This window comes from Elgaria multicarinata, chromosome 1 (genome assembly GCF_023053635.1).
Source record: "Elgaria multicarinata webbii isolate HBS135686 ecotype San Diego chromosome 1, rElgMul1.1.pri, whole genome shotgun sequence".
In the NCBI taxonomy this organism is placed as follows: Eukaryota; Metazoa; Chordata; class Lepidosauria; order Squamata; family Anguidae; genus Elgaria; species Elgaria multicarinata.
This window is the reverse complement of record NC_086171.1, coordinates 190,354,363-190,380,109: the sequence shown is the minus strand read 5'-3', so window position 1 is coordinate 190,380,109 and position 25,747 is coordinate 190,354,363. Positions and strand designations below refer to the sequence as shown.

The 25,747-nt window shown below is 42.2% G+C and overlaps 1 protein-coding gene across 1 annotated transcript; it reads right to left on the bottom strand.

Moving 5' to 3' along the window:
- Nucleotides 1-1,074: 1,074 nt before the first annotated feature.
- SDC4 (syndecan 4) lies at nt 1,075-24,610 on the bottom strand. Its single transcript, XM_063145568.1, has 5 exons — nt 24,488-24,610; nt 4,552-4,687; nt 3,526-3,575; nt 2,467-2,653; nt 1,075-1,271 (listed from the first exon to the last, which is right to left on the bottom strand). The coding sequence occupies exons 1-5, from the start codon at nt 24,560-24,562 to the stop codon at nt 1,120-1,122; spliced, it is 600 nt and encodes a 199-aa protein (XP_063001638.1). The 5' UTR covers nt 24,563-24,610; the 3' UTR covers nt 1,075-1,119.
- Nucleotides 24,611-25,747: the final 1,137 nt, after the last annotated feature.

Genomic DNA, 25,747 nt, shown 5'->3' with positions numbered 1-25,747 from the left:
AATTCTAGCAGAAGTTATTGCCTTCAGGATATAATACACACAATAAAGCTTAAATAGTTTTCACAATCATTAGGAGTTTCATTATATTAGTGTTTTACATATAAAAAGAAGTGTTACCAAAAACAGAGCAGCCATCTTAGAAACTATAAATAGTTCTATTTAAAAAAAATCAAAGACATCTTTGCTTTTATTCTGGAAAAATATATAAATATTCTCTCCTCAATTGCCTAGAGTAACCTATGATATGAGCTTAGAAAGCTGTAACATACTGTTGTTGCTGCTTCAGTTCAGGCAATGAGTGATATGAAATGCTAGCCATCTAGAGAAATGTCCAGCAAGAGGAAATAAGGTATTAAAAATTAAGTCATGAAAAACTACAAAAAGGTTTTGTCTTTTTTAGATTTAGCAATATTTTCTACAAACTTATATAGGCAGACTATTTTTAATGAAACCATCTTCTAAAAATAAAAAAGTATTTTTTTAAAAAAAAACTCCATTAGAAAGTGGGATAATTTCCCCCCAATATTTTGCTTTTGTAGGCTACTGATCCCCGTCCCTAAGAAATGGAGGAATCACTTTGTCACATGTAGCCGTTCTTCACAATAAGACCCAAATAATATAGAGACACTGACCTCTGCAGGGAGCAGCTTTGCTCTATAGCAAGACTAATTTTACACTGTATTGTAGGACATTTCATAAATAAGTCCCTTATAGAAAAAAAAATGCCTTACATGGCTGACCTGCTGGAGGACAGCCTTCTCACAGGCAGGATTTATAACTTCTATAAAACAAGGCAAGTTGGAGCACTGCAACCTGATGCAAATAGTTTCACATACAAATCCTTTCACCCAACCAAATAGAACATTTGGCAAATTTTCTTTGCATTTTAGAACACACGTACACTCTACATGGGCTCTGCCTTTTTTATTTTATTTTTTACTTTGCATCCTCATTAAGTTAGTGGGAAGGGTCGCAAAGAAAGATTTTTTAAAAATCACTTTGATATTAGATCCAAGGGAGCATTTATTTCAGAGCTTCTTGTCCGTGGTCCAAATGCTTTTTTTAAACAAACAAAACAATGTCCATTTCTCTCAAGTGGGTATGTGGCATTGGCAAGCCTTAGGCGTAGAATTCGTTTGTAGGCGCTTTCTTGTAGATTGGCTTCTTGCCAAGGTCGTAACTACCCTCATCCTTTTTCTTCATGCGATAGACGAGGAGAAGGATCAGGAAGACAGCAAACAGCAACCCAACTGCTCCACCTGCAATAAGGGCTGGAAGGAGAAAGGGAGGCACATTAAAACAACATCATCAACTTTATTAAGGTCACCGACCAGACTTTACACATACAAAAGACTAGGGTGAAATTACATACAAATCTGAGAAATATGCAGCAGAATCAATTCTGGGGAGACCTTATTCTCATAGCATTCAAAAAGAATTTTGCAAAAGCCTCAATTATGTCTCTGTCCTCTGTGGCCGTGAAGCAACGAAGAAGTGCATTAATTTCTAATCTGGTGTCAAGCAACAATTTCGCTCTAATCTCTATAAAAAAAAAAAAGAGCAGCAAAGTAGAATGTGGATAACTGATTCAATTTCATTGTTTCCACATGGGCATAAGCAATCAGGAAAACTGATTTTCTGAAACCTCCCCTGTAACAGAGCAGATAGCAGGACATTAAATCTTGCCAGAGTTAGTGCATGCTGATATTTAGGGATGTTAAGCATTGAAAGATATTTCGCTTCTGCCATTCTGTAACCTCTGCCTGAAGAACAGAGGAAAGCAAGTTCTATCCACTGCAGATCTTAAAACTTGTAGGTTACAGTCTATTACCCTTTGAGACAAAAAGGGTTTTGGCCTGTTTTGCTCCCATCATTAATAGAGACTCGGGGCATAAGCCCAGAGAGTTGATCTTATTCCAGAGTAGTTTCATAAACTCAGTGACGTGTGAATCATTATGAATCTTGAGGTAGCCTGAAGAACCAGGGCTGTACAAACGAATCCAGAATTTTAGCGCACTCAACCAAGCTCTCGAGGTGATCGACTGTAAACCAGTTTCCAACAAGAGAGCAGGTGAGCACATTAAATGTACATTTAAGTAACTGAACATGTCCTTTATGTTTTAGGCAGCAATGACAATACATGAAATCTAGTTCCTCAGAACTGTTAGCTACAGTAGAGTACATTCACATGGTACGTATTCAGGACTTCGTAAATATGATGGTTACCCCTATACACGGCCATTGTTTACAAGTTTAGCCATGCTGTTTTAACATCTCTATCTCTTATTAAAGAGTTATCATCTCCCCACCACTCCTGCATCTTTTGTTTTCCTCTAGTTTATGCAATAGTAATCTTTGTCCCATGTCAGTTCTTTGTATTCCTGATAATAGGCCTCTCTTCAGATAGCATGACCAATTCCCATTTTAGGGAGTGGCACGCATATCCTTCATCAAAAGGGTGGTTACCTGCAAGAACTTCTGTTCTCTCAAAGATGCTGCCATTGGCTGTGCTAGCCATTGAGATCTTGTTGGACAGGTCTTCTTCAGGGTGTTCGGCTTTGTTGGGAATGATAATCTCATTTTCTATCACAGCTGGTTCACTTCTATCCAGGGTCTCTTTTTTGGAATCAGGGATAAAGTTGTCCACAGAGTTCTGAATAAAGGGGAAAGGTGAGTCACAGCTTTAGTACACAATTGAGAGCAATACTTCATCATGAAAAGAAAGCAGAGCTGTTGAGTCCAATTAAGGTGCCGGTCTCTTTCCCATTAGCTCCCCGTGATCATATCTATGGGACAACACATCTGGAGGCAGTTTATCTGACCTACTGGAGCAGAGCTTGAAGAACAGTTCTATGCTAGAATGAATAGGCAAGCAGCACATGGGGTTTATATGGCAGGGGCATCCCTGCCATATTGCATCACATAGCATGCTAGAAATGGATAGCACTGAAGTGTTTCAGTGTGCTGTTCGTTACCGCAGTATATGTCATTTCTGTTCACTATTTACCTTGTATAAAATACCTTAAAAAAAAGAAAGATACCCAGACATCTTTAGCATGCTGGTGTTAAGACTATGCAGATGTACACAATACTTAAACCTATTGCCACTTCTCATTCCTAATCCTGAAAGTTACTAGAGAGAGCATCTGCCCCTTTTCCAGAAAGTTAGATATATGTATTTTCATATCTATCTATCTATCTATCTATCTATCTATCTATCTATCTAAATATGCGTATGCAGGTAGTAAATCTACAATGGCACATCGCCAACTGTATGGTTATATCAGCAAAGCATGAAATTGATTTTATTTATAGACAATAAAACAGTAAAACACCTAATTAAAATGAAGGTGGGCAATGTGTGGCCCTCCAGATGTTGTGATCTACATATCCCATAATCTCTCACCACTCGCTATGCTTGCTAGGGCTAATATGAGTTGTAGGCCAAAACATCTGGAGGGCCACAAGCTACCCACCGCTGCATTAAAATAACCAAGGACATGGGGAAAGCCTTTAAATACATACCAAAGAACTGTCAGGAGTTGAAGCCAAGTCATACTCAGTGTCTGTATAGTCTGCATGGCATAGAAAGAGGGTATTTTAATCACTCATCAAAATGAAGATTTACAAACTGCAGCAGCTAAGTGATTTTGGCTAGCTTGCATTACACAGCGTATCGTTCCTCTCGCACACACCTCTCATTCACATCTCTACCCACCCCTACTTCTCTGACCTAGTGGATTTTGCACTCCGTGCGTTGCAAGTCCACACAGCGTGCAGTCTGACTTGCTTTTAAGAGGAGCTGCCCTTTTTGCAAACACCCATTCCTTGAGGATAATTGGCTCATGTAAACCACCAGATCTGCCTCAACTTGTTGTGTGCTAGTTTCGGAGTTTGTTTTTCCTTGAGAACACAATGTGCATGAGGGCAACAAGTTGTTGGAGGGAGCTTGTGCTGAGAGTTTTGGAAAAGCGAAGAGAACAGAATGGACCATCCTACAGTCAAGGGCAGAAGTTAAAGAGAGAAGAATAAAAGGGGGGGGGGAGAACAGCAATGTCAGCACATGCTGACATTAGCGTGGGATGTCAGATAAAAAGTTTGCCCCAAATATAGTTTAATGGGGGTGTCCAACATAATCACAAGGTAGCAATTTCCTCTAGTCAGGGAACAGCTGCTGCAGATTAGTTAGGAGATGAATTTTTACAACAGGTTGTTTCAGACAATATAGGACACCCCCTCTCTCATTGTTGGGCTTGTGTGAAAGGCACTTGAAGCCAGACATGTGAACCAGACAATAGGGACAGGCATTTAGATTTTTTAGGTGAAACAGCAATAACTTCCTAATCTATGTACCCCTGGCTTAGGGATGATTTTGCACACATACAATTCCAGGCACAAACCCAAGGAACACCTCCAGTCTTCACCTATTAGAGATGTGAACTCAGATTGATCAGCTTTGGTCTATGACCAGCCCAAGCAACAACACTGCAGATTCATACATGCAAATGGCTGTTTGGCTTTGACCTAGGGACAGCTCAGAGCAAAATATACCTTCTTCATCTCCTGAACCCGAGAAGCTATCTTCTTCGATTATAAAGTCAGGTCTTGAGTCCTCATCATCTGGCAAATCTCCTGAAGGAAATTCTTCAGGGTATATTTGTGGTCCCATGGTCTCAGTTTCTCTCACCTAAGAAAGGAGAAACACAATGAGAAAGGAACAGTTTTGATAGACTAGAGGGCAGACAGGTTGCTCCAGATACAGGCAGAGTTCCAAGACTGCAGCCTGATTTAGAAGAACAAGAGCAAATGCCACTGATGTTTCTTTCTTTACCACTTGCATATAAGCCTCCTGCAGAAAGGAGGAGATACTATAAGATTTACCACTGGAAAGCAGCAACACTGGTGCCAACGGAGGTGAAGCAGTAGCACCAGCAGAACATCTAACTGTCTGTACATGTTGTACCATACCGGCTGCACACAAACACCCTTGATAATCAAGTTTAAGAGAAGAAGGTTTATAGGACAGCATCTGGAAATCATGTCTGCCTCTTTAAAAGCTCAGAGACAATAGGTGAGGATGCAGCTATTTCATTTACTACCCTGATCTTCCACCTGAGGCCCTTTGGGTGCTATTGCATTCATGTCCTGTGTGTGGGCTTCTCATGGGCAACCAATTGGCACCTCGTGGGAACAGAATGCTGGGCTAAAGGGGCCTTTGGTCTGACCCAAGCAGTGTGGCTTTTCTTGGGTTTTCACCCTCCTGTGCCACCTGCTAGGGGGCAAAATAATATTTGCTTGCTATCGCAGATGAGGTTGAAGAGGGACTGTAATCATCTCCTAGTGTCAGCTTTTGAAGAGGCAGGCAACACTTCAGGCGAGAACCTGACAGTAACAGCTCTATTTTAAAGGTCTTGCAACCATCTTCCATATTGCTGTATTCGGTTAGGGGGCAGAGTGAGCATCTGGCCCATCTCCCCTCATAGTAATGATGCCCCAAACCAGCCATACTTAAAGTGGCATTGTTTGCTTCCCTAATGCTTCCTCATTCAAATACCACTACTATACAGGAATTAGAAACGATAGATTTGTTTGCTTCCCCATCTGAAAATTCTGCTGACAGAAGATCAAAGGTGGGTTTTTTTGTAATAAATACTCACTCACTTGAATTAAGTGCTCCATCAAGAACATACAATTTAAAAAGCAAACTCAGCAGCTGCCCTTTGAAAATTAAAAAAGAGACCTCAATGCTGGAGCCTAATACAGCCACAGATATGGTATTAGCACAGCAACAGCAGCAAAAGATAAGCTGCTCTACAGTACATAAAAGCCAAAGTGACTTTGCTGAGGTTCAAATGCCAAGCGCCGTGATTTTATCAGAGCCCATTTACCCTCCACCTTCAAAGAACCAGGGGCAGCTGCGTTGCTTCTCTGAGATAAGACAACTTCCCCCTGGAGTTCAGCACACCTTGGGTAACACAAAGAACCGCATGACGACCTAAATCTGTAGGCAACTCAAGTCCAGAATTATTAAGCCTTTTGCTAATCTGGAGACTTCTGTGTTTGTATCTGAGACCATGAATTTCACCTCCCTGGTTAGAGGAGGTGGAGTATCCCTACTGCAACATACTTTAATTCACTGACTGAATAGAAAGATCTGGTTATTAATGATGAGAACTTGCTATGAAAAGGGAGGAAAAACTACACAAGACCGCCTCATGCAGGAAAAGTTGGGGCCCTGTTAGAATTCACTGGCATACAGCCCAATGGGTTGCTGCATTGGTTGGTTGGTTGGTTGTATTCAATGTTACTCCTATTAGAATAGATTCCTTAAAATGAATGGGATCTAAGTGAGACTAATGTTGGCTACAACCCACTGACATTAATGAGGAAGGAAGCAGATTAAAGAAAGTATCAGAAAGTCTTCTTGCTACTCCTTTGTCTCAAAGTACAATCTGTCAGTTTTATGATATAGGCTACACCTAAATTGCCTGACAGATGCTCAGTACCAGTTCCAGCAGCTGCTAATGGTTGCAGAAATGCCAAACAGATCAGGCATGGCAGTACCCTGTGGTTGCTTCTAGCCAGGTCCCTACCAGGACATTCCAGTGCAATGCTACCCAATCTAGAGATTTTGTATATAAGGAACTCCTATGAACAAAACTCTGCAAAGAGGATACATTCTGCTTGCAGAATTTGGTCCTTGCTGCCACAGAATTTGGCGTGTATGCCTATGTGTCAGTCATGACCTCACATACTGTGACTAGCTTTTGTCCTCTTTATAGGGTAGACAGAAGCAAGCAGGCGTTGACTAGTGGGACACACCTATGTGCCAAGTCAGACTATACTCAGTGTGATGAATCACCGATAGAACTTTCCTTTATGCATCTCTTTTGCTGACAACAGGCTTCAGAGACTGAGCAGACCTGACGAGAAAATGATTGAAAGGAGATGGTGGTGTGTGTGATCAGACCAGTAGATGAGCAATACTGGAGGCAGACATGCACACAGTCACTTGGGTGCTCTGATTAGCTATTGCAAAAGCTCATTGGCAAGAATGCAGAAGTATTTAGGGCCTAATTGGGGACCTTCATCCCAAGAAAGTCTCGACTCATTATGATGGCAATAAAGTTAGCTGCTACCACCTTAGAAGCCACTGTAATCCAGCAGTCCACCTCTGCCATGAACAAGTCACTCAACCTCAGTACGAACAACTAATGCAAGAGCAAAAGTGCTTTATGTGTAAAGTGGGGCTACTCTATTCAGCAGTGAAGTCTTTGTGTACAGAATAGTTAGCAAGGACTTGAGAATAGTCAGTTGACCCTGATAAGAGGCATGATAGCTCCATCCACCATCTACAGACCAGGAGTTCTTTTTGCATCTCTCCCCCAGCTGGGGCCTCAACCACAGCTCCCAAGGTGAGCGAGCTGAGCCATGCCCCAAGGCAGGTGCAAGTCTAACCTTGCAGAGCAGACTCCTTGCTTTGCTTGCTTGAAGCACAGCCTGTTCTTTATCCCAGATTAGCTTCCAGAGTGTGCTTCCTGCATACCCCACAGATTAAGTTATCCCACTTTGGTTCCTACCAAGCTCCTTCAAAATTAGCAGGGCATCTGGCTCACTCAGAACTAGAGCTTGCTGATGCGCGTAAAAACATGGGGTAGATGACTTCATGTGAGTATGCCCTTTCTCATGTCACCACAGGTAATGCTAAACAGGGTTCGTGCCCTTTCTTGACATGTTCTCTACATAAACAGGGTTGTAACTAGACTTTTCTGTGTCCTGGGAGGACTGCATGCCCTACCACCTTTCAATTAGAGCAAAAGAGATTACAATTCTACCATGCTGCATATTGGACTTCTTTAGTCTTTGCTGCCGTCCTAACAAAGAGCTGCATCCAGCATCTCACATGTCACTCTACACACTGCCTTGTTTACATGCAAGCCTCAAATGACAAGAGTTGATATCAGGGAAAACTTCCTGACTAGACACCAGGAAAAACTTCCTGACTGTTAGAGCAGTACAACAATGGAACCAATTACCTAGGGAGGTCGTGGGCTCTCCCACACTAGAGGACTTCAAGATGCAGCTGGACAGCCATCTGTCTGGTATGCTTTAAGGTGGATTCCTGCACTTAGCAGGGGGTTGGACTCAAAGGCCTTATAGGCCCCTTCCAACTCTACTATTATATGATTCTATGTGCAAACCACTGTGTGCACACACATCAGCCCAAGGCATTTTGCTAAATCTTGCTTTAAGAACCCTCAAAAATTCTAAAGATGTTTTGTCTGAACAAGACCTCCAAATTTGTCTCCAGATTTGTTTGTTTTTTTGGAAAATTAGACAGGTATTCCACTCATTGAGTTTCAGGTATCAGCTGTTTTGGAAACAAGGAGCTTACAGCTAGATTTCTGCCTTATTTTAGAAGAGGGAAATTTTTTATTTTCCCTGCCAATTTATCCTAGGGAGTTTATCCTTATCTAGCTTGTATTCTGGATTCTTCTAGTGAGTGAAGATCTAAATTCATTCTAAGTTTTCCATAGGTTCCATATCCTTATGAAAAAGGCTAGGTGGGGGCTGATTTACATGGCCTACTTGCTGTGCCTTAAGCTCTTCTTGGTTCAGAGCATGAAAGCAGACATGGTTATGTGGATGCTAACGTTGGTTTCTACTGTTCAGACCACTAATTCTTCTGCTTTTCTAACACAGTAGCTGCAGGAGAGATCTGACTGACAAGTTTTTGACTAAAAGGGCTATGCAACTTCCATGAAGCTCTGCAAGCATACAGAAGCCTTGCTATTAATATGCTCTCTATCTGAATCCTTTAACTACAGGGAGCCTGTCACTTCTACATTTAATCCAGTTGCAGTGTATCCTCAGAGCATTAAGCAGCTTTTACCCATACTGAGTGCCAAGTGAGATTAACAAACATCACTGTGAGGACTCGAGGGGCGGGGAAGCAGCTTTTCTAGCCTACAAATTGCTGAAAGATTTACTTCTCGGCTGCCAGCTACAGACTATGTGCAGGCACACACGCACACCTTGACGTTGATAGTCACAAGTGCTACTGCAATGAGACACTCAAATATTGGAGGACTATGACAACTAACTGCACTAAGACATGTACCAGGATTCAGAAAGAATAGCTACTAGTGCAGAAATTGTTAGTAAAAGCTACATCTAACAGGTATGGGCTCCCAGAAAGGCAAGCGAAACTAACAAATGGTTCCTTTGTCACAGCTAGAATATGCTTTGAGCACCACATGACAGTTTCATCTTCACCACCACTTGTTGCCTTTTAGAATGAGCTTCCCACCACCACTGCTACTAAGTTGAGAAAACACAACTGCACAGCGCACCAGAGACAATCGGCCAAATTATTACCGGAAACTTGCTTGGGGCCCTGGCAAACGACAGTATATGTTTGGCTTTCAGAAGTGCGCACTCGTATAAATCCAGGTCCCAGGATCAGAAATCTCACAAGGTGTGAAGTACAATCTACAAAATCTCATTCTCAAAGACACAGGGCATTGCCCTAATAGAAAGTGTGCATGGCAAACAAACACATTTCACAGCCTGCCTTAACTTGTACTTCCCAGCAAAGGAAATAAAACAGCCGGAGTTATCAAGCCAGTATCACCACAAACAAGGATCTGGGCCAAGAAGCTTGGGGAATGGAGTAGCAGTTTGCCTTTAATTATTTCTTCCTTGCAGAAGCAGATTGACAGGACCTTTTTTCCAACATGTCCCTCAAGAGTTAAACTGCTTACAGGCTGTAAATTCCTGGTATTCAGTCTTTTCAGAAGCTATCCAAACCTCTGAAATTATGCATGCCGAATGTACACAAACTTCAACTTTCCAGCTTCCTGTGACAGACTTCTAGGAGGGGTACAATTTTTGAAAGGTGGGAGAAAAAAATCGCCTAAGGCACTGCTTTACAGGGAACTAGGGGTCAGATGACAGGGCTTCAATGGGTCTGCAACATGTGAAACTAATCATATTTCTATGTATGTTTGAGTGTGTATGTATATATGACAGGTGGGCTTAAAGGTTATGTCACAGTTAGTAAAATATTGACTTTAATTGCCCTATGATTCTTGCTCATCTTGATTTTTTAAGCACGCTTGTTCTTGACTCGGAAAGGGTGTCACAAAGGGGGAGGTGTGGCACCTACTGGATCTGGGACAACACACCTGCCCCCTCCCAGTGTCACACAATCAACTCCAAAGTCTCATTTGCACACCTTTCCTTTGATGGTATAACTCCAGTGTTTGCTTACTGTATCTTGGTCTCATTTGCTCAGTTTCCAGTGGGGAGGGGAGTGGTGCTGAAAACAAGAGTACTTCACAAGGTAAGTACTTGTCTTGCCATAGGAGTCCTCAAAAACAACAGATGGTTTGACAAATGTTACCCAATTTCACCACCCTGACAATTATTCCCTCCCTCTGCCTTTATCAGGGCTTTTCTCCCTTTTTAACCTTTCAATCTGATCATGCACGTGTGTAGCATTTCACCACTAAACAGCTTGTGCCAGTTCTTTCACAACTTCGCACACCCCAGGTCTTGTTTGACATGCAGGCTTGGATCCTGAGATCCTGTGAGCAAATGCTTCTGTTGACAGAAGGGGGGGGGGGGAGGGAGGCCATTTGCACTAATTCCCCCTACAACCTCCTGGAAATTTGCTCTGGAGGGTTGGTGGTGCACCCTCTGGAACAATGTGGGAGGTGATGCAGGATTCAATTGCAAAAAGAAAGCCTCCCCCACCTTTTGCTAGCAGGAGCTTCCGCTGGATCAAAGGCCCTTCTGCAAATGTAAAGACCTCTCCCAGTCATACAAGGGCAAATTAGGACCCAAACCACATAGCAACATTTTTCTGCACATATATTCTTTGCTAACTGAGAGTTTTAAAAACTAATGACATTCAGTATAAAGTTCAAAGTTTCCCTTGTTTTTCAGATTTTGATCATCATAGCAAAGAGAGCAATGCCAAGGAAACACACACACACACACACACACACACACACACACACACACACCCTTTTGTTTGTGTGCAGGTATAATATGATTTTATACTAACAGACCAGGAATACATACAAGGAAGCAATGTGCATGTACATCTAAGTGCAGAGAGCATGGTGCACAGTGGACGAAGGGCAATGAGGTAACACACGTTTATAACTTGAGTAAAGGGCATGCAAATACTGAGATGTTATTTTCAAGTGTTCTATGACCAACATCACCTAATACTTGAACATAGTGTTTTCATGACCAAACAGCACAACTCTTCGTGGTAGTAATCAACAATCAGGACCAACTAGAAAAATTCACAGATTATTACATGCCAGTGGTGGTAAGGGAGCATGGTATTGCAGGTATTTTCTCCCTTGGAAGTTACAAAGCAGTTTTACATTTCAAGTTGTGGGGTAATAGTATTCTACTGGTATGAAACCCTGCAGGAAAAGCATTCCCTTACCATTATGGCTAAACAGATGCCTTTGGTTAAAGAAACATCAGAAATTACTACGTTTATTTCTTGATTATATGAAATGATCCCCAAAGAAGTTAACTACAGTATATACCATCTCTAATAAGGACTGCCCAACTATGATCAGATATATTTGAGCTTTTTGAACACAAATTAAATGCAGCTCCTAGGAAGGTAATCAGAAGATACTATATAAGATGGTTTCTGCAATATATAGACCCACTTTAATAACAAAGAGCAGGTGCGGGCAAACTCAGGTCATCTCGGGATCCCAATCCTGCCCTCTGGGATTCCCCAGATGACCATACCACTTTTTCCATGGCCACACCCCCTTTCCCCTGACCTCCAACCAGTTGGTAGTTTTCCAGCTTTTGAATGTTTTTTCCCCATTGTAAAAGGTAGAGATGCCTCAAAGTGCTGGTATTGACATTTAAAGCCCTAAACGGTTTGGGGCCAGGTTATTTGAAGGAAGGCCTCCTCCCATATGTACCTGCCCGGACCTTAAGATAGTCTACAGAGGCCCTTCTTCATGAGCCCCTGCCAAAGGAAGTGAGGCAGGTGGCTACTAGGGGGAGGGCTTTCTCCGCTGTGGCACCCCGGTTGTGGAATGAGCTCCCCAGAGAGGTCCGCCTGGCACCCACACTGTACTCCTTTCGTCACCAGCTGAAGACCTTTTTATTCACTCAGTATTTTAACACTTAATTTTAACTTAAATTTAAATTTTACTGTTTTAACTCTGTATTTTAATCTTATATCAATTTTGCTGCGTGGTTTTATCCTGGTTGTGCTTTTTATACTGTATTTTGTATTTGTGCTTTTAACCTGTTGGTTGTTTTGTTGTGGTTTTGATTTTTGTGAACCGCCCAGAGAGCGTCAGCTATTGGGCGGTATAATAAATAAATTAATTAATTAAGGCTTAGTTACTGACAGTAAGAACTTGAAGCTAGATTGGAGTTTTGGCCCCATCACTTTTGCCTTTGGTCCCCACCAACTACCACTGGAATGAAGCTCCTAGGCAGGTTCTCCAGAACTGAATTCAGCCCTCGGGATTCCTCACCCTGGCTATAGAGCTTGCACACTACGGATTCTTACTGAACAGTGTGTCCATACCATAGTTAGCCTCTTGGTTGAACAGCCAGCATCGCTGCTAAGGACTAAATGAACCCCAGAGTGTAAATGGACCTCAGAAACTTACCATTTGATGCACTTATGCTACTATTCCTATTCCCCTCTCCTTAAGTGATTCCCCAAACTGTAATTCTCTGGAAGGAGGGTAAAGATCTAACAGGGATTCCTTAGCACCTACACCAAATCTTGCCCTCCAAGATTGAAACTGCAACCCAGTTTCAACCTGGAGTTTGCAGGGGAAAGCACAAGCCATAGTTTAGATGTAAAAGTATGGTTTGACGGAACCAAGAACTAGCCAACTGAAGTAAAGCACATGAGAAGTCAGCATGCAAGCTCAGCTTGCTCATGGAAGATGGTATTACATCTGAACTAATGCAATGTCTCAGCAGCATCAGGAAACTATGGCTACTAGTCCTGATGATGACATGCTACTTCCAGTATCAGAGGCAGTATATGTACACCACTTGCCAGGGAACATGGGCAGGAGGGTGCTGTTGCACTCATGTCCTGCTTGTATGAACAGAATGCTGGTGTAGATGTACCCCTGGTCTGATCCAGCATGGCTTTTATTGTGTTTTTAGATTAGCTGTGGACATGAATTTATGGTTACATTACTGCTGCCTTGTCTTTGTCATTAAGGATTTTTACAGTTATATTTATTTTGATGGGGTATAGCAACCATTTTAGCTCACCTTCCAGCCTAATTTCTTCTGTCTTTAAGCATAAGCCAAGGTCTCCAAACTGGCTGTGTACACACTTAGCTAGCAGCATTCTCTAGCCCTACAGGACTTCAAAACATATTAGCCCATGTTAACAAGCTTTAGTTCAGCTTTACAATTGCACTAAGCTCACTAGATTTATCCAACGTGACTTAAGTCAACAGAATGTGTTGTTTAGACAGGATCCTACTGACAGTTGTAAAGGCAACCCTTGCAGTCAACGCTGGCACTCCCCTGCTTTGCTCTCCCCCACCAACCCCGCATGGGTGTCATATAACCACTTGGTAGCACATGTGGTCCTGAGGGTGCCTCAGCCACGGTAAACCTTGTGCTTCCAGAGTTATGTGATTTAATATCCTACACTTAGAAAAATGCTGACCAAGACTTGCACACCATTTGGGAAATTTGTACTCAGCAAGTCTCCTCTGATTAATCAGACTTCCTTCAAAAGAGGGGTTGGCTGAGGGGTGAAGTGGTAAGAGGGCACATCTTACAAGAGCAGCTGAGCAGGAAAGCAGAAGTATCACTTCGTTCAATTGTGTGACTCATGAGTTCCAAGGAACTTCAGGGATTCCTCCTGACAGCAGACTCTCTGGTGATGTTACAGTCATACACTATTTCAACTGTATTAGGTATCAAACACAAGGTCTTACTGTGTAAAAGGCTCTAAAAGCAACTAAGAAAGAACACTAGCTATATATTGAGGCAGTGGCCTCTGAACTGGAGTCCACACTGTAAGCTCCAATTCAGTTTGAGCACCTGGACCTGCTCTATACTGCTCGGCTACTGGGCGGTATAAAAATGCAATAAATAAATAAACTCATGTGCTGCATTCTACGCACTATGTTTGGGACAGTAGAAAGTGCAAGGTGAGGATTTCCCACCCAACTTATCTAAATACAACTGTCTAGCAACACACACATATACACACCTCTTTGGAGTATTCATGTGACCATCTACCAGGTGTAAGCAGACCAATCTGCAGCGATTCCAAGCTAAACAGCACAGGAGGGGGAATGTGTTAGCACCCACTTCTCATTTTGGAAAGGCAACAAGTCCACTTTAACAAGCCAGGGCTGGACCAGAGACTTTTTTCAGTAGTTTGGAAATATCAGTAGTCAATGGGTGTAAGAACCAGATCTACATTAAAGAAAATTAAGAACTTAAGCATAACTCTATTGGATCACACCAAAGGTCTTTGTAGTCTAGCTTCCTGTTTCCTACAGTGACCAACCAGATGCCTGTGGGAAGCTCACAAGCAGAACATGAGTGCAATTGCCCTTGTTATTTCCCAGCAACTGGTATTTAGATGCATGCTGCCTTAGATTCTGGAGATAGCATATAGCCATTATGACAAGTAGCCATTCATTCATAACTACTTGTGACCTCAATATAAAATTTCCCCCAACAGAGATGCTTCCTATCTTCATGCTTGGCCTGTTGTTTTGTCTGCCACCTTCAACTAGTTTCCCAGAACTGATTAATTTTCCAGTGCCAAGATGGCTTGGTTTAATTGCTCATGTGTCTGGCACCCACATATCTGTTAGGTTTGTTAAGTGATTTCTGGCATAGCTGTCTTTACAGCAGATCTGACCTGCAGGCAATCTAAGCTTGTTTATACAATTGAGCTCCTATAGATGTATCTTGCATGGGTGTCTGTTGGACACATTTTTATCTAATCAGAGATCTACAAATTAGTACAGCCTTCCTCATCTAGACTGAAGATACAGCCAGTGACTATTATAGGCAAGTCTGTTTACCAGAATCACACAGTTTTGACCGAGATGGCTTCCTACCTACCCATTCACAGAATAAAGGAATAGGCAAGGTACTTTTTCACTGTTATATCCCAACAGCATGCGAAGAATTGCACTAGAAGAGGAGCAGTTACATTAAATGAAGTCCATCTATATAAATCCTTATGAAGTTTGAGGAATAGCAAATAAGAATACAAAGGAGGGTTAACCAATACCAGGCAGTGCAGAACAGCATAGTACAATGGTTCCATTTTTCTTTTCTTTTTTGAAGGACTGAGTTGTAGAAGGGGCAAGGAGTACTGAATGCAAGCCCATTTGGTGCCCTTCAGTACAAATTTACAACTCTTCTCAGTTACTGTCCACCTCACGTCAGAAAGTAGGGACATTTAAGTTTATCTCCAAGCACAGACAGGCTGATATGGAAAGATATGGAAAGTCCCACAAAGGCCAATGAATACACTAACTTTTCTTGCTTTGTTTTTCATCCCCCCTCCTGCAAGATTTATGTCAAAATGACCACAAAAATGGTTACTAACACTTGCATATCTCAATGAAAATCCAGGACATTTTTTATCTTAACCACCGTTTTCCAAGATTTTTGGAAGAAGATTTTTTTTTATCATCTTTGCCTAGCTCTGGTCTTGATTTCACATTCACAGCATTTTCACTCATTATACTGTTTTGTTGGATACTACCCCCCACCCAATAAAAAAGCAGATTCTTGTTATGAATCAATATATCAAACAAATCTATCCCAATAACACTGACAACAATATATTTATTGCTGGCAAATTTATGTGTAAAACTGTTTGAATATTGTCATGGTGTCCAGATAGGGGATCTTGGTAACTTTATTGCTCTGTGGCATTACATTGCAAGGATGGAGGGGGGAGGCTGACCAACACAGAGACTCTCAGCAAGGGCTCAAGACACAGTAGAGAAAACTGAACAGGGCATGTTCTTTGTCCAGGGTCATCATATTACCACACTTCATCATGCAAGATAGACCCACCATTTCCTGCTGGACTTATTCATCTGCACAGTACATCAGCAGCCAAACCTGAGACGTCAAACTATCCATAATATCATTTGGACCATTGTAAAGTGCTGATTGAGGAGAAGCAGGTGACCACCTCAACCTGGGATTTTTAAACAGTCACTGCAATAAAATACTCAGGTTGTTTCCTTCCCAAAGAGAAGGAGACAAGTGTTTTGTTGCAATGACTGATTAAAAGAGAAGGGGATTCCCCAAAGCATACATCCTCAGTTACTTTGGATTTAAGGCTAAGAAAATGGATTGCTCTTCCTCTGGCACTGGTAAAGTGTGCCTCCATGAACTGCAGTCTCCATTACATCTAAACTATTTTTATTGCTTATTATAGCTGTACAAATGAGTCATTACATTATAGATATTTAACTTCAAATAAAATATAAACAGTCAAAACTGTGTTTTGACATTATCGGAAGTAGCTCTAATTTAATAATGCTAAGAGGATGTTGGCTTTAGATATGAGGGTAGTTTAACTGTCTTAAGTTGATTTTGGAGTATACATATTGGACCAATAGTGACAAAAAGTGTTGAAAAGCATAACATCCAAGTAGCCTCTGGTTGGGTTGGCAGAACACAAGGCAGGATAAAGCAGTATAGAGGCTTGGAACTACCGTATTTCTTCGACTGTAAGACGCCATCGATTGTAAGACGCACACTAATTTCAGTACCACCAACAGAAAAAAACCCCTAAGACACACCCATGATTTTAAGACGCATCCCATTTTTAGAGATGTTTATATGGGAGAAAAAGTGTGTCTTAGAATTGAAGAAATATGGTAAATGTAATAAAAAGATTGGAGACCTTTGACCTAGGTAAGACAGAAATTCTGTTCTTCACCATTTCCCCTCTTTTTAGATATTCAGACTGCCATTTTACATAGAAGACTGTATAATTATTATTATTATTATTATTATTATTATTATTATTATTATTAATTTGTTACCCACCTCTCCTTCTGGATCCAGGCAGGGTACAACACAAATGCAAAACACCATAAAATACTTACAACTGATTAAAACATTTAAAACCAATACATTATTAAAAGCAGCATGTTATTATTAAAAAGGCATCTTAAAAGGCATTTTCCCATATATACATCCAGGAACGCCTTGAGATCTTCATAATATTGGTATGTAATATCACAAAAGTGGACCCTATGCCATCTGCAGCTTGAGATGTCAAAACTCTGCAAGTTTCAAACACCTTTTGAAAGTTTGTTTACACACCCTTTCCCTGGATTGTAATGGACTATGACACTGCCTTGTGTTACTGTTCATTGTTTCTGCTGAAAGTTTATTATGTATATTGTATTAAGTATATATTTTAGTGAAAGCAGCTTAGAGATTTCATTCCAGCAGGCCTACCCAGTCGAATTTTAAGATGTCTGGCTGTTATTTTAATAATGTATTAGTTTTATCTGTTTTTAATCAGTTTTATGTATTTCATAGTATTTTTGTATTTGATGTTGTTCCCTGCCTCGATCCAGAGGGAGAGGCGGGTAAGAAATAAATTATTATTATTATAACATTATAAATAGAAGAAATTCATGTTCTGTAATAATATGCCAGAATTGAAGCACCAATTGATGCTGAATCAATGCCACTTGCATGTGAAAAGGTGATTCATTCACATGCTCAGTGTAGCTACTGAATCAAAAAGTTTTCCAAGCAATGTACAACTCTCAGAAGTCTGAGTCAAGATCAAGACCTACTACCATTACTAACCATTCCTGGAAAAAGAATAGATGCTGATCATTAGCAATTTACAGCTTGTCTAAGCAACTGTCCATCAAACGCACAGTGTATACGTGCATATACGCAGATTTGCACTCACTGAATACCTCTTTCCGTGGGTAAAGCTAAACACACATACTTCTTTTGCTCCATTCAGCAAGTCCCCGTGTTCTGTCCTACATTCCATTTCACAGGAACACATACCAAGTGCTACTATCCTATACTATATCTGTTCATTGTGGCTCCAAACCTGCAAGAGCTTATTCCAAGGTTCTGCCAAGTACAAGTTCATACAAATTGCAGAATATCTACATATATACAAAATATATGAAATGTATACACCGTGACTGCAATCTTATACCCAGTTACCTACAAGTATGTATCATTAAAAACTCAATGGGACTTTGAGTAGACATGTCTAGGGTTGCACTGCGAGTCTTGAATATCTCATTACAAAGATGTAAGTCATCATCATGTGGTTTTCATTTAACTTCTTTCAAATACATTTTACACTTTCATAACAAACCTATTTCCTTCCCTCAGGTATCTGTTCCTACTATCTTCCCCACCCTTATCTACTGCTCAAAAGAGGGAAAAAGAGAAATAGGAAAATAAAGGAAACAATGGAAGAACAAAAAGCAGGAAAATCTGCCATTTTGATCTCCACATTAGCCAACAGGCAGATAGACACTGGGAAGAAGGAAAGCATGATCAGGAGTAGCTTGAACAGTACACAGTCAAGACTTTCACAAGAGAGCATGCTGTTATCTCCCTGCTCTGCTATCAAGAGCACAATGTAATTCCACTACCCACCTGAAGCATTCTGAAACTGAGAGCTTTAGGTACTGCTGTTGAGAGTTACCAAGGGGTGTATACTTTTGTATTGTCCATCCACATTTATTGAGGAAATATAGGAATATTCTAGAGTTGTCCTCAGCTCAGTTCTGCTCATATACTGCAAACAGGAATACTTTTGGGGGCTGACAGGTTCCTTGGGTAGCAGAAGAAGAATGTCTTCATCTTCTTCCAAACAAAAAATGCAAGGGGTTCAGAATAGTACATACTCTGGACCCTTCCTCACCAAATTTCAGTACAAACAGCAGAGGCATCAAATAGTATCAAGGTCTTACATTGCAATTGTTGAACTGAATTGCTTTCATGAAGATGGCCAGACTCTGCCATCTTATCATACCTCTATAGGCAAGTGCTGCTGCAACTACTTATACAAAGCCACCTATGCTTAGATTTAGCTTAGCTATTTCTGTTTGATTTTAAATACATTGAGAACTTACAACATGGTGTCATTTTAGTGTAACTACTGGACACTGAATTAATTTCTCGTGCTGTGCAAGGATGCTCTCAAGTCCAATCATACACCTTAAGAACACAGTAACTATGGCTAGTACATCTTGGTGGGAAATGTTTTGCAGGCTGTGTATCTCTGCTCTGTTGAGAGGAGATGAACTCAACCAGCCGACTCACAACCCCATTTTAGTGCAAATCATTTCAAGCTTCTATCCTCATGGCTTGCATTACTTCCAAGCCTAAGCAACTGGCCAAGATGTCACCAGTAGCAAATACCAGGAGGTCAGGCTTACGTAGGAGTTTACCTCCTGTAGTTCACAATAATGCAGCTGATGCAAACAAACAGGAAAGCACTGAGTTTTCAGGATGTTCCCATGTCTTCTATATGCAGCTAGACTTTCTGCTAGTCAAAACAGGACTCCTCAGTTCATTGCTATCATTGGCAGAACACATGTTGCATAACTACACTAGCCCTCCTCCTCCTCTATACCAAACACAGAGGTTAGGTCAAATGCAGATACACTGACCTGGTTCACATGTAATGATAATCCATAAAGGTTGAGTATGGATGGTTGTTGAATTGTGGGTTGTTGTTACATACAAACCATGCACTATGATTTAACTGTGGGTTGTTAACCAAAAATAACCCAGAATTCACAACCCAACAAGAAACTATGGCTTCTCTTCCTGGGTTGTTTGTGGTTAAAAACCCATACTTAACCCATAATGCAGGGTTCACACATAATGACAACCCATGATTCAATGACAACCAATACTCTCATTTGTTGTTATGTGTGAACCAGTTCACTATAAATATATATATTCTTCACTAAAGCAGATTCCCAATCGTGCCATGCTGACTTTGCTTCAATTTTCTATGTGACATAAGTACACAGCCTGGAGGTAGTCTCCACCCCCAGGAGTAAGTTTCCACTAACTCATCTTCAGTATCATGTAACAACTTGCCAGCAGCACTAATAACCCACAGTAGTGTGTCATAGTCTTTCCACATCATTCCCAACCCAATTTGACATATCAGGCAGAGTTAGCAAGGCATATCAAAATGAAGAAGAGTTTATCTATCTATCCATCAGCCACCATTGCTTACAACCTATCTCTCATTCTATTCAAGGTGGTGTGTTTTTTTAGAATTACAACCCCACATGTAGACTCAAGAATTCTGAACATTTTGTTTGAAAAAGCAGTGGGTGTTTGACAACTGGCATGGCAGCACACATTGTAATGTAAATGATGGCAAGAGACAGCTGTATAGGAAGTGTCTTATCCTTGGAACCAAAGTCTGGTATATTTGGCACATGCCAATGGCCTTAGTGGCATGGACAGTGCAACTATCGAGATCCTAGCCCTCATAATTAGGCTGACTAGTATGAGGGAAAAAGTTTGCCCAACTTAACTTCTTTAAGCAGGAGGTGTTGACAACACAGACCCAGAACAAAGCAATTTAATTATTCCAAAACAGATTTATCATAGCCGTTACTCTGAATGGCTTTTACATATATCCCCAAGACTAGTGTTACACTCACTCAACCCACTCAAGGTTTTCCTCTCAACTTAAAAGTTTGTCACAACTACACATCCCATACAGGCCCATGAATGGGCCATGGGCAACTTCAAATAGGAGAAGGCCCAGAAAGAAGGTCTGATAAGGCTAGCCCAACCAAACACCATATCACAACACAGCATCACCACACTGTGAGCAAAGCATGCACAAAGATGTCAAGTACAACATCTATAGCTATAGTCCCACATGCATATTTGTCAACAAGCTACTATTTCTCTGCAGTGATAGGGTTCATACGTCTATCTTGTGGACCCTCCTTGCTGACACAGGTTTAAATAGGTTTTCTCCTCTCATCCCAAGTGGAATTTTGCCTCAAAAACATGCTCAGGTAATTTGTTTGTCACTATGATTATAATGGAAATCTCTCAAGAGCAAGGGCTGCAGTCAATGTACATTTCTAAATATTTGTAAAGGGGATTGACTTTGCTTCACCTGCACAATCTCAATAGGTGTTACATTTGTGATAGTCCTATTGACTATCTATTTTATGCACGTTTAGACAGCAAAAAGTCTTACAGCTCACAGAATTCGCCAGCCATGAAGGACTTTTTCCTGCCTAAACATGCATAGGATTGTGCCCTTAGTGTTCTTATTCCGAGTTTCTTCCCTTCAAGCATGGAAGACTTGAAATAGACACAATATTGATAGATGGGCCCATAATAAGTTGTCCACATTTTGTTTTCACGATTTATTCTCAGTTTTCAATTATTCGGCATTTTCTGCTCTCTGTCAAGCATCTCTGCAGCTATGATGGCTAGAAAATCCAAAATTGAAGACTTGGAATTATTTGAATTCTAACTAGCACACACTGAGCATACAGATGCTTTAGGAACTACATATACCCTCTGGCCATATACTGCCTATATTAGTTCTAGATATCTGGGGAAATGAAGAACCAAAGTCTTATTTGGCTCCATGAAGCACGAAGATCATCTGAACAGTTGTGAAGGCGTATTCCTACTTTCAGACTTTGCAGATGAGGCCGTTATATCACATTGGCCAAATAAAGGCACACCTGAGCTCTGTCTGAGCCTGTCCAAATCATATGGTAGAGACTGAAAATAAAGTTACATATTCAGGTTAACAATGTCGATTTGATTGGGAAAGACAGAAAAGAAAACTGGGCAAGCCTGAGGAATTCATGGCAGCAAGACGGGACAAACCGGTTTCGTCATTAATAATACTGCACTACTTTTCAAAACAATAAGCTCAGCCAGATACTTATATTTTGGGAAATTCTACTACTGTTTTAACACTGCATGAACACTGAGGAGATACGCCAACCCGGCATGTTACACCCAAGTTCCTTTGCTCCTGTGACACAGGAGACCAATTTGATTCTACATGGCAAGGCTTTCTGTATGCAAAGCGGTAACAGCACTAGAACATGGATGATTTAAAATCTGCCCTTTTAGTGCAATACTCAGGATGGTTTACAAAAATGAAAATTACAGAAGAAATCCATAAAATGTGCCCAAAAGTATCCAGAGTAGGATGACTCTCGTGTATCATGTACTGCATGGGGCCATTGCAAAAGAAAGAGAGAACACAAGTAGAATGTTCCTGTGTATTTTGATACTTCTTTCACTTCAGGCCAGCTAGTTAATAAGACTTCTGCTAAAAAGCCAGAATATAAACTGATCTTTTGATAAGACTCAAACAGCCTGTCAACAACACCTTCAACAGGTAACAGAACTTCAGGAATGTTTAAAATGGTAGAGATGAGTCTTTGAAGTAAAAAGCTGCTGATAAAGCCTAGTTCAAAAGATTCCCAGATATCTTAAGATTCCCTCAGACTCATTCACTCAAGGCTATTGAAACAGGAAGGTGTGCCCCAAGAGGGTTTCTGTACTCCTTAATTAACTGACTTCTATAGTACTCTATGACAAGCAAACAAATAAATTAATGACAGAATGAGACCATCCCAACACATCATCCACGTATTACATTCTGTATTGCATCAACTAAATGCAGCACATTAAGAGCGATCACACAAAAGATGTCAGATAGCATGCAAGTCATTTGATTATTACCACCAATGTCCAATTGCAGTGAAATGGCCTAGGGGAGGATCACTGAACACCATCTCATCTACAAAGGCTCAGATGATAGACAAGAAGCAGAACTAAAACGATTAGGAGGGGGGAAATGTTTGGACTGGCAAGGAGAATTACAGGTAAGTTCTGAAATAAGCCAAACAGGGAGGGATTAAAAACTAAGCCCCATTTTTATAAACACCACCACTCCCAGCTCCAGAAAGGCAGAGAAGTCTCTTATTCAAGCTGTTAAAAACGTCAGCACCTCCTTGCTGGGTGCAGGCTGCTAGGAGTCGTAATTCACTCTGAATAATTATTTTATTATGTTGTGTGTGCTCTCCTGACCTTCTCCCACCTCTCTGGAAGCCAAGTTCCCCATATCAGCATATACAGCAACATGAACTCAGTTGAGACTAAGTTCTCAACACCCCACCCCCCTTGGCTTCCTAGCCTTAACGAATCTGTTTTGGTTCAACAATACACACAGCAAGAGGGTAGTCCACACAGACAAAGGTCGAGAAGCAAGGGTGTTTACCAGAGAAATAACTACCTGTACAAACAACTAAAGGTGAAGGGGGGCAGGGAGAGAGAAGGGAGGAGCAACAGAAGGGCAAAGGACTTCCAGGGATTCCTGCTCAAACAACAACAAGAGAAGGAAATTTATCATTAGCGAGCAAGCAAATCCAGACTTAGAGGAAAACCCCAGATTTGTAACGTGCCAGAGCCCTGGGGATTGCACTTAATGGGTTCTGTGTGACGTTAGGGAATTGCAACAGAGCCAGGCTTCGGGTCAGCGGTTACTCATTCCACAGCTATGAGCTGGAGGAAGTGCTAAATAAGGCAGCGCGGCACGTTATTTGCCAAATGTGCTGGTATTTGGAGACTTTGGGAAGCTTGGTGGGGGAGAGGCGATGAAACCACAGAGTCAAGGAGATGACGAAAGCCAGCCTGCTGGCACGCGGGAACAGTTGGGGTGGGGAGAGCCTCTCCCCACCCCCGCCGCCACTTCAACCTTCGCGACAAAAAAAGTGCAAGGCAGGCGTTTGGGGGAGAAAGTGCCCCACTGCGGAGAGGGCAGACTCATGGGGAGGGGGAATAAGCAGAACTAGCCCTTCCATTGGGGCGGGAGGACCGTCGACAGGGAAAGCGACGAATGAGCCGATCTCTAACTTCATGCGCGGAAACGGGGAGCCCCACTCCAGCAAATCCTTACGCCCCAAATCTCCAGGGATTTGTGAAAAAGTAAAGGGTGCATGTGAAAAACCAGTGAAACCTGCCCGCCTTCCCCCCCCCCACACCCCCCGTTTCGTACGGAGGCGACTAAAGTTAGCCCCTCTCTTCCCCATGCTGCACAGGGGAAGGGGGGGGAGGAGGCGACCTCACGCCTCCTGCATTGCCATGAAAGGCTGAGGAGAACCAAGCCCTCATTCCAATGCCCCGTTCCCAAAACAATTGGGGAGGGAAGCTTCCCCCCCACACACACACACACTTCGCCCCACATTTCACAAAAGAGGAGGGGGGTCATAATTCCCCCAAACTTCTCAAATAAAGAAACGCCAGTTCTCTCTCTCCCCCCCTTCCCGGTTCTTAAAGGAGCGCGAAGGACCAAACCCAGCCTGCCCACCCACCGCCCCACCGCCTCCCCGCAACAGTCGCGCACACTCCCCTCAAGCAAGGCGCCTCGAACCCCACTCACCGACTCGGCGGCGGCGGCGGCCACCAACAGCAACAGGAGTGCGGCGCACAGGCCGGCGGGACGACTGGGCTGCATGGCGTTCTTTGGGATCCACGAAGAGCGCAAAGGCACGGATTGAGTCGGCGGTGGTGTAACTATGGTCCCCTCCCGCCGGCGCTCAGCTTTCTTATAGGCGGCCCTTGTAGGAGGAGCAGAAGCCGCGGCCTCAGTGTAGGAGGCGGCGGCGGGAAGTTCCCCTGGTCTCGCAACTCTCTCGCTGCCGACGCCTCGGGGAAGGCCGTCCTCTCAGTCGCACCGCATTTAGGCAGCGTAATGTTACTGATTCTTCGCTGCATCGGTCTTGTTCGCAGTGAGCTTTACGGGGTTCACCCTCACAACAACCCGCGTAGAGCATTTCCATGTTTATTTTTATTTATATTTTATCAAAGGAAGGGAAAGCCTGAGGAGGGTACGGATACCTACCTTTTCTCCTGGCAGGCTCACACTCTGGATCTGGGACAGAAGGAAATGTTGGGTTTCTAACGTCTAAAATTATAAGAGATGTTGAGTTTCTAACATCTAAGATTTTAAGGCCACGATCCTATGCGTGTTTAGCCAGAAAAAAAGGCCCTACAACTTCCAGCGTTTCCCAGCCGACTGGGGAATGTTGGGGGTTGTGAGAATTTTTTTGTGTGTTTCCTCCTGCATAGGATTGCGTCCTAAGTGATGTTGTCACCATGGGAATGATGGGGAAAATGTACCCGTGGATTTCTACCTGCCCTGCTGCTGGACATGGTCTCCATCTCATTAAAAAAAAAAACACCCAAGAAGAAGCAACTGGCAATCTACCTGAAGGCTTATTCACATGACAGATGCAGTTTTCAGGTGGCCTGTGCAAGTTGTGGGACTTCCACAGCCCAGCTGTCATGGCCAGGCATGTGCCCTTGTTTCAGTGCTCTGAAGTCATCCTGGAAGGACCAGAAGATTCCAGTTGTGGACTCTCATCACAGCATCTCCATTCAGATGGCATCCCCTTTATTTTATTTTATATATTTATAGCATTTACATGGCACCTTTTTTCCTCCAAGGAACTCAAAGCTGCGTACATAATTCTCTCCATTTATCCTCACAGCAACAGCCCTATTTGGTAAGTTGAGCTGAGATTCTGTGACTGGCCCAAAGTCACCCCGTGAGCTTCCATGGCTGAGTGGGGACTAGAATCCAGATCTCCCAACTCCCAGTCCAACACTCTGGCCACTACACCACACAGGCAGGTGCCTT